The 9340-nt window shown below is 40.0% G+C and overlaps 1 protein-coding gene across 1 annotated transcript; it reads right to left on the bottom strand.

The window, feature by feature from the left end:
- Window positions 1-2142: 2142 nt before the first annotated feature.
- Window positions 2143-7551, bottom strand: otx1 (orthodenticle homeobox 1). Its single transcript, XM_080199706.1, has 5 exons — window positions 7510-7551; window positions 7223-7289; window positions 5068-5271; window positions 4731-4882; window positions 2143-3594 (listed from the first exon to the last, which is right to left on the bottom strand). The coding sequence occupies exons 3-5, from the start codon at window positions 5162-5164 to the stop codon at window positions 2893-2895; spliced, it is 951 nt and encodes a 316-aa protein (XP_080055832.1). The 5' UTR covers window positions 5165-5271; window positions 7223-7289; window positions 7510-7551; the 3' UTR covers window positions 2143-2892.
- Window positions 7552-9340: the final 1789 nt, after the last annotated feature.

Here is a 9340-nt window from a genome sequence, read left to right as displayed (position 1 = left end):
TCCGGTATCAGCCTAGTAAACCTCCTCTGCACTCCCTCCAAGGCCAAAATATCTTTGCGCAGGTGCGGCGCCCAAAACTGCACACAGTACTCCAGCTGCAGCCTCACCAATATCTGGGTTACTCAGTGACGTACTGTTTCATTATGCTTAGGTGAAGCACCTTGGGATGTTAAAAGTGGTAAATATGATGCATAGAACACGCAGCAAGTGGTTAACTCCCTGGAGAGCTCAAATGTCTTTCAAACACAGTAACCTTTCCAGTGTTAAAATTTATACCAGAAATTTTGAAGTTTGACACCAAAAATGGTTTATTCAGAAACTTTACATTAACTTTGCTGCATTTATTATTTTAAAAAATCCTGTTTGAGCTATTGCATTACTTCATTCACCCACATAATTCACTAGATATTTTGTGGTTACCTGGTTTGAGAATGCAACGGTAGATTAAAGAGTTTCTTCATCCTGCTACAGATAGTGACTGAGCGATGCATGGAAAACACTAAAGAGGATGAAAAAGAAAAAGACTTGAGAACATTTACTCAAAATCTCTTACATTACAGACATGGCACATTAAACAATCACACTTTAGACAGTCAATGCCACTTTCAAAAGCAAATGCACTATGGTGTATCAAATACTGGAGAGGATTTGATCAAAACGAGTTTTATTGATCCAATTACTAGAAAGGAATCTTCCTGCAATATAGAAATTAGCTAAGAGGATTTATACATTTTCGAAATTACATGGGCAACAGATCAGAAGCAAATTGCTATCCCAGACATTTCGCAATTGTGTACAATGGATTCCTGCACCCTAGATGGTAATTTAGAACAAGAGTGAAATATTTGCTTGTAGTGTGTGGGTCCTCTTGCTTTCAATTCCATCAGCTGTGTCTATAATTTAATACTCTGTCCCAGAACTGCCCATCAACTTAAATGAACTAAAATACTGGGGTCATTTAGTGGGAGGAAACAGAGCAACTTGTCACAGGATATTATCTCCAATAACATTCAAGGTGTTTTGTGGGAAAAACGTATGAAATGGTAAGATTTAACACATTTTCTCCAATTTATTCATTACATAAATGGACAGATCTCTTTATACAAAAAGATACTTAAAACACAAGATTGAACGATTTAATGATTATACAAAGAGCCTGTGTAAAAGAAATTCTCAGGAGAAACCACAGCACATTTCATCTCAATATTAGATCTATATATTTTACTTCGCTGTAATAATCTTGCGGCAATCCCGAATTAAGAGGGAAGATTAGGGGGAAAAAAAAATCACTTACCAAATTTTGTCTCCTATTCCTCCTAACAGCAATGAGCTGAGTTACACGGTACCGGTCATTAACCATCCCCGCTGAGGAAATGAAGTGTTAAAATGACCGGTAAAATTGTAGCCAAATAATATTCACAGAATCCTTACAGTAGAAAGCCTTTCGGCCCATTTCTCTCTTCCAGCGCTCCGAAATGAGGAATTCATCAAGCGTCATTGCCCTGACTTTACACATCCTTAACAGGGGTTAAACCCTTCTATATAAACCTGCTGCCCCCATTTCACTGTCCACCTTGTGTTCATAGATCATTATTTAAAAAACAGCGTGTCCTCAAATTCAAACTGGAAGGCTGGAATATTAGAAATTTAATTTTAGGCCTCATTAAATAGTTGAAAGAAATAACTTGCCCTTTGGTTTTAACCCGGGAGTACGAAAATTTAAATATGTACAAACCGCAACCATTGCGCCTTCGAAGGCGCAGAGTACAGAATGTTTAGAAGTATTTTAGTTCATGGAGAACTGAGAAAGTCCAGAGCAAATTCTATTAGTCCTAAATTAGTGACTGGATCTTTCCAGCTGTAAAACTGTTAGAATATTCACTTTTACAATCCAGGGATTAAAAAGATGAATTTAATTCTGCTTCGCTACTGGGTGACATTTTAAAAACTAAAATCGAAAATTTCACGGCACAGGAAAGGGAGAGAATTAATTGGCAAAGCTTAAAGTAGCAATTTAAAAACTCTGCGTAAATTCTCAAAGTTTGGGAGTAACATCGATTTAACCAGAGGAAAAGAGCAAGTCAGGCACACACGGGGTTCTCTGTAATGTCATTTAATTATATAACGTCATATGTATAATGGCCAAGCCTTAAATACTTTCAACAGTGGATGAGTAAAAGATCTAATCCGCAAAATAACTTCATTTAGCGACAAAAATCAGCGTGACCATTCATTTACACACATGTCCCCCCCCCCCCCCACATCTGGAATATGGGATTTCTGCTACAATATTTGTACAACAGGCTCCGGGATGTCAGGAAAAAGACTCTGGAAATCTTTGCAACATTCACCTGAAACTTGCTTTGACCGCATTCATTTGGCAAAAGGTTAATCCGAGTCGAGTTCGTTTTCTCTCCAAAGAGAATTTGGTCAAATTCAATTAGCTAAAAAAAATGGCCAATACGCATTGACCGATATATCAATATATATATTTACACACCAATATATACCTGACAAAATATACTCTGCAGCCAGAGATTAGGATCAACGAAACGAACTCACCAGAGATTTTAAAGTTCAGAAAATTTGCCGTACATTTAGTTCAATACATTTTATTGGAAAGTTTTCTCAGATGTACAGTGTTGCATTCTAGGGTATGACAATGAGATTGGTTCTGTCTACTCGACAACTCCAAACACCTACACTCAATATCCAATTTAAAACAGATACCATGTTGATTGTCAAATACCTAAAAGATCGAAGGAAATAAACCAGTAAACACAACGGGAACTTTCAGACAAGACTTCCGTCAGCGCAGAAAGCAACAAGTTCTTAAAATGGGTTTGGTGACAATTGTTTAAAACACTCAAATCGGCCGCAATAAAATGGGGTTCATAAGACTTGAAATTTCCAGGAGGGAGTCTGATCTTTGTAATCCAAACAATCCGTTGTGTTGAAGTTCAGTTTCCAGGAGGTTTGCTCTTTATAATCCAGACAGTCTGAATTAAAAGCCAGTCCTGCTCCAGTGTAACTCTGGTGGGCATGGTGGTGATGATGGGCACTCTGGCTGATGTGATGCCCAGACATGGATGAGGTGCCCATGGGGCTGAGGGCGGCGCCATGGGCAGACAGCTGGTGGTGAGGGTGGTGAGGGTGGTGAGAATGCATGGGTGCCAGGTAGGAGCTGCAATCCACGCCGCTAAAATAGGAGGAAGAGGCCGGGTAGCCTTGGCTGTAACCGCTGCTTTGACCATAAGCCATGGGGTAAGCGCTGGAGGAGCTGGAGGAAGAGCAGCGCTGCATACAGGAGGCACTGGCCGCCAGAGGCTCCCCCACTGCGGCCCCCGGGGAGATGGACGCCGGGCTCCAGATGGATGCGGGGGTGCTGAGCACCGAGGCGGCCGGGTTGCTGCTGCTGGCGGGGGCGCCGCTGTTGGAGGAGCTGGAGACGGCGGGAGGGGTGAACTGGCCGCTGCTTTCCGATCCGCTGCTCTCCCGGGTCGGCGATGATTTCTTCTTGGCTGGACGCGATTTGGCGCTGCCGCCGTTCTGCTGCTGCTGGCGACACTTAGCCCGGCGATTCTTAAACCAAACCTGGAGATAGGACAGGGGGGGAAAGAGGGAGAAACAGGGAGAGGGAGACAGACAGAGACAGCATGACATTAGTCCTGGAGCGGGAATCAATTCTCAAAAACTCAAAGATGTCAAAATTCACCTCTTTAAAATCAGTGAGTTTTTAAACTGGGAAAGTTTTAGATTAACCTTAAAATGAAAAACTTAAATCTGACATCACGTTAGAACTTTAGAAAAAGTAAAATAAACTTCTGACTCTCCCAATAACCTTCAGCCTTTTGATTTCCTAAAATTATGCATGATTTTATCATTAGAAAGTGAATAAATTTAAACTCCTTAACCCAGGGAACTGAAGCTTTTCGCCATTCGATAAAATCAATTCTCTGCATTGCCCCAACTCAGTGCAAAATTTATTGAAACATCTGACTGACCGCCAAGTGTTGGGGAACGGCACCGATTCCCATCATATTTAATATTTAAACTAACTGTTTCCGGGGGAGAGTTGATCATTTTTGGTCTGTTGGAAAATTCGATTCATTCATTTTGTATCAATTTTTAATTCCCTTGAATTAAAAGTTTAAAATCTTGTCAGGTTGGCGGGAATGTTCCAGAAGGTTAACCTGATTCAGGAGGAGATTCGGCCAAACCCAGATTCAGAGTTGGAGATAATTTAAAATTAATCCGAGAATCAGATTGAGAAAAAATAATTTGCAAACCCGACACTGGATGTTTCCAGGAGGGTTTTTGCAGATTGGAATCTATTTTGCAAACAGCGATTGGTTTCAGCGGTTTAAGGAATGATTTAAATTTTACAAAATCAACCGTTTAAATCGGAAATATCCTCAGATTATTTCGCTTCAAGAAATTAAAATTCCGTGACATTTGGAATTTGAAATGTATAACCAGTGAGATGGGTCACATTTCCGCCAAGTTCCAAAGTTATTAAAAAGCAAAATACTTGAGACAATAGTTTAAAACCATCTGCCCCAAGTCCTGGGACAGTTTAACCTGAGGGAGCTTCGGGACTAAACTAACTTTGGGGAAGTTTGCTGGTGGTTGAAAAGTTACAGTTTCTCTGGTGATTAATTGCTACAAAAATCAGACTCAGAACCACTTCTCGATGCTGCCAAAATCTCCAAAGCAGCAGAGACACTCACCTGTACTCTGGATTCGGGCAGATTAATTTTTAAAGCCACTTCTTCCCTCATAAATATATCAGGGTATCGAGTTTTTGCAAAAAGTGACTCCAGTACATCCAGCTGCGAGCGGGTAAAGGTGGTTCTCTCTCGCCTCTGCTTCCTCGGTGTTGCTGCAAGTCAGAAGGGAGTTTGATTTCTAAAGATCTCGGCGATATTTTCTACATTCAATATAATCTTAACAAAACAGGAGTTATTTACCGAGATTGTGCAAATTACAATTGAATCTAAAAACTTTACAATCAAATCCTCTGAGTTGACCAAGTTTGCTGCGATTAAATGTTTAAAAACTCCTTACCCGGGTATCCGACTGAGTGATGGAGCAAGTCCATCGCTGGCGTTGCCAAACTCAGACTGTTGATGCCATAAGGAGGCTGTTTGAGGTATGACATCATGCTAAAATCTGGACGATTTGCTTTTCAAATCTTCAAAACCTTGAATTTTATTTCGATTTTCCGTTCGGATTGTCCCAAACTTTGATCCCAGACAGCTGGAGTGTTCGCTAAAGAGAGAGAAACAACTTGTCTCTTTACTGGAGATGGAAAGGCCAGAGGGAGCTGAAGAATTTGTTGCATCTGAGTTAAGGCCAGTTCACTAACGGGATGTAACTTCATTCAAGAACAGGGAATAACTGAACCCAATCATAAATACTTACAAATATTCACCTCAATTTACTTCACTGTAAAATCGATATTCAAACATCCAAAAGTAAAAAATGTGTCGCTTGTAGTCCGGAGCCTGAAGGGTTTAATACCTACACTGCCCCCCACCCCCAAGCCTGCATTACACTGCGGCCCATCACACTACCGAACCCCCAATAATAAAATCAAATGGGCCGCAGTGTAAAGTAGAAATTGTCAAGGTCAGTAGATTCAAAATGGTTGGATAGTTTGGGAAAAACTTCATTTTTTTATATATTTGCCGCAAGAACTTGTGATAAACAAAAAAAGTTATGGATTCTCTGGGCCGAGAAAGTGTTGTTTTTGGAATTAAGGAAAAGTTAACTTCATGACTAAATGTTTAAAGGTTCTAAAGTAAAAAGCGTTGGAGCAGACATTCGGCCCCAAAATATTTACAAACTAGGAACAAAACTCCACTTTAGACCATCCGCTTCCGAGTACAGTTTTTAAATCTAATCTCATTGACTGGGGTCGGGGTGACAGAGACAGAGAATCTGCTCCAACTCTGCAGCCGCCAACACTTCAATATTACTTTTTTTGGAAGAGAATGTTCTCCACAATTGAAGCCGGCGTTATGTCTGGCGATTAAAGGAATCATTCATGTGATGTAGAGTTCTTTGTCGGATGTGTCCTGATAGACTAATGAGATAATTCCACAGGCGCGCGTCCCTTAATTACAGACACTCGCTGGATTTTAATCTTCCTCCAACTCCCACAATATGTTTTGTTTTTAAAAACTTCATTTATCTCAAGAACACATTTGACTCAAGTTTCCTGTACCTTGTAGTTAGGTGAGCTGTACCGTAATGAGAGTTAAAAGATTAAGTCTAACCGGTGACTTAGTTAATAAAACTGGAGTTAAAATTCAAATTGAGCAAATCAAACAAGTCCTGGCGTCTTCAAACTCTTAAAAAGTCGATTGCAAAGTAAATTAGAATCATGGAAGGGAGTTTAAGGGAAATAAAACGTTAACAGCGATTTAAACAGGAGGATAAACTAACGAGATCTTGTTTCCTGTTGGTTTTTAAATTCTTTAGAATCCTATTTCAGAAAAAACACATTTAGTCCATCAGATCTGTCTGTTTATGAAACCCCAAAAACAAATTTTTGCCTCAAAAAAGCTGTTTCCAATTAAAGAAACAATTAGATCAATTTGAATATGCAATGTAGACATTTTAATGGAATACACTCAAAACAGTAACGATAGCATCACAGCACTTGCAGAGAAAATTAACCGACAGCTAAAATTGCAGTTATTCCCAATCAACAGTTCCCTAAACCAAATTTTCACCTCCACGGGACCCAGATAAAACCGTGCGCTCATTTAAAAGGCGATAGCGGTGTGCAAATTAACTCAATTACAATTTAGATTAGACCTCGGGGGAGACAATTTAAAGAGAAACCTTATCAGCAAAATAAATGAACAAAAAACGAAAACACGCCTCTCCAATTAGCCGCTGAGTGGATTCAAGGCTTTTCATTAGACCCTTGGAAGCTACAATTGTAAAATTTCCGAGTGAAAAATGAAGCAAATTAAACAAGTACTTTAGAAGCAGTTAGAGCGGCTATCAAAAATATTTAGCAGTGTATCAAAATAGAAATACTATAAAAATAATTCAGAAACTCATCACCGAAATAGCCGCTTCAGCAAGTTACCTTTCATTTTAAAAACTTACCACACCCCCAAACTAGTTCTTTAAAAAAACTGTTTCCAGTATTTACATGAATTACTTCCGAGACACTTTACAGAATAAATACAAGTCTGACACTCACCTGCCAAGTGTTTTTATTCGGCTGAATACAAATAAAGTCAGTGAGTGAAAGTAGCCACTTGCCCACTCTGCAATACAACATGACACAAGGTTAGTCTGGGTGCAACGGACAGAATGGCCTCCTGTCCAGAAACCCCCCCACACAAAGTTGGGGAGGTGTGTGTGTGTGTGTGTGTGTGTGTGTGTGGGGGGGGGGGGAGGGTGGGGGGAAGTGGCTGAGATTCAACGTGTGTCTAGTGCACTGAGTGAGAGAGTGTGGGGAAAGTTGGTGAGTGTTCCAGTTTGTACCTGGCTGCTGCACTGGAGTCTGATCACCGCGCCCCGGCGCAGCCTTCTCTATCTCAGCGCCAGCCTGACGCAGCACCGCCACTCGCCAATCCCCTCGCCCTCTGCTCAGGATTGACAACCCGTTGCCCGGAAACGCCGCTCGCACTACTTTCCCAGAGGCATAATACACTTCTTACAAAGCTTGGTAAAAAGGTCAGTAGAAATTGGTCGGCACAAAAATCTCCCAGCAAGAAAATGGCCCAAACTATCCATTTCTCTCCAGTTAAGTTATTGATTCTCTGTGGCTGGACAGGAGTGAATTGTTGGAGGTAGTTAGTGTTGTGGGAGTCCAGGCACTAAAACTAACAGATTGTTATGAGGCTGAAAAGTTCAGACAACATTCCTGGAAATATGTTCCCTGTCACCTTCCATCAGTGTAACTGGCACCTAGTCAGTAACTGCTGAAATTTATAGAATGATTGTACAATAGGCAGAGATATTGGACAGGGCAGGTCAAACCTGTTTGTGCCCTTAGATGTATTCTAGACATCTTTTTCGTTCCAAGTTTCCTCATTGACAACAGGATGAAAAAGAGGAAACATTAATTTTCACCGAAACATCAGTATTTTGGTCAATCCAATCTTTCAATGTTTCTGTGGACAATTTGCTAAACTTAGTTTAACTTTAAACGAATGTTGGTCATAAATGAAAGATGATCTCTCTTCCTACGGCTTTGGTTTTGGGATTTTCTTCTCCCCAAGTTCGATTCTTGTAAAATAATTACCCCTAGAAATATGTGTCGAGATGTTTTTTGTTTGAAATTGTACCTTCTCATGAATATTGATGACGGCCTAATCCCCACTTAGAATTACATTTCGGAATAGTGAGCGTAAAGTTTAATGGGACCTGCCTTTAATCGAAATCTCAAAAGAAAAAATACGCCGGCGCGGAAAATAAATGAATTGGACAAGTTCTGTCGGCGCTTCTTATCAAAGAACCCGTTTTCCAAGCGTCACTTTTATTTAGTGAACAAATAAAATCCGGTAACAGAATATCATGGAGGGCCCAGTGTTTCCTTAACTGTTTCTGAAAGGTTCGGGGAGTTGATAAGGCTTCGGTCACCCTTTTGTTGTTCACAGAAAATCAACTCATTCTAATTGAAGCGGGAACTGAAAGCGAGTTAATGTTCAAAGCCCCGATCCGCCAGCCGGCCAAATTACATTTTTTACTATAAGGAGCAGCTCATCAAAGGGAAGTCTTGTAAGACTTCCCTTATAGTTCACTAAAGTCATCGACACAAGCACCTTTCATAACAAAAGAACCAGCTGATCAATTCAGCCCAAACTCACCAAATAATACTTTTCAACAAGTTTTTTTTTGTTTGTGTTTTTCTTCGCTGTGTTTGAGAAGTGAAACTTCAAGGAAGATAATTTTACACTGGGGTAGATGATTTCCATGATAATAACATCTCGTTACCATGAACAAGATGCGACTAACCATTGGAAATAATTAGAAATTGTTCGGGATTAACACGTATTTTTGCTAATCGTAAAAAATGCTAATACGTCGGAAAAAATGTAAGATCACAACTGATGTGATTGTTAAAATGTATTCTGTATTACAGACTGCACCGTTTGGGATGTTCTGCTATTGTCGGAATGTGATTATTCATCTCTTGTTACAGTTATCGATAAGGTTATATTTTCTATATTTATGGAAACTATTTCAATCGTTTTCTAATCCACAAAAACTCGATTTGCGTTACCGTTTGAGAGTCACCAGACCGCGATTCTATTGCAAAACTAAAGATACACATTTTTTAAAATCCTAGTTTTTAACTCGTATTAAGCAC

This window comes from Carcharhinus amblyrhynchos, chromosome 12 (assembly GCF_965287045.1).
Source record: "Carcharhinus amblyrhynchos chromosome 12, sCarAmb.v2.hapA, whole genome shotgun sequence".
Classification (NCBI taxonomy): Eukaryota; Metazoa; Chordata; class Chondrichthyes; order Carcharhiniformes; family Carcharhinidae; genus Carcharhinus; species Carcharhinus amblyrhynchos.
Note: the sequence above shows the minus strand (reverse complement) of the source record. Positions and strands in the feature narration are given on the sequence as shown.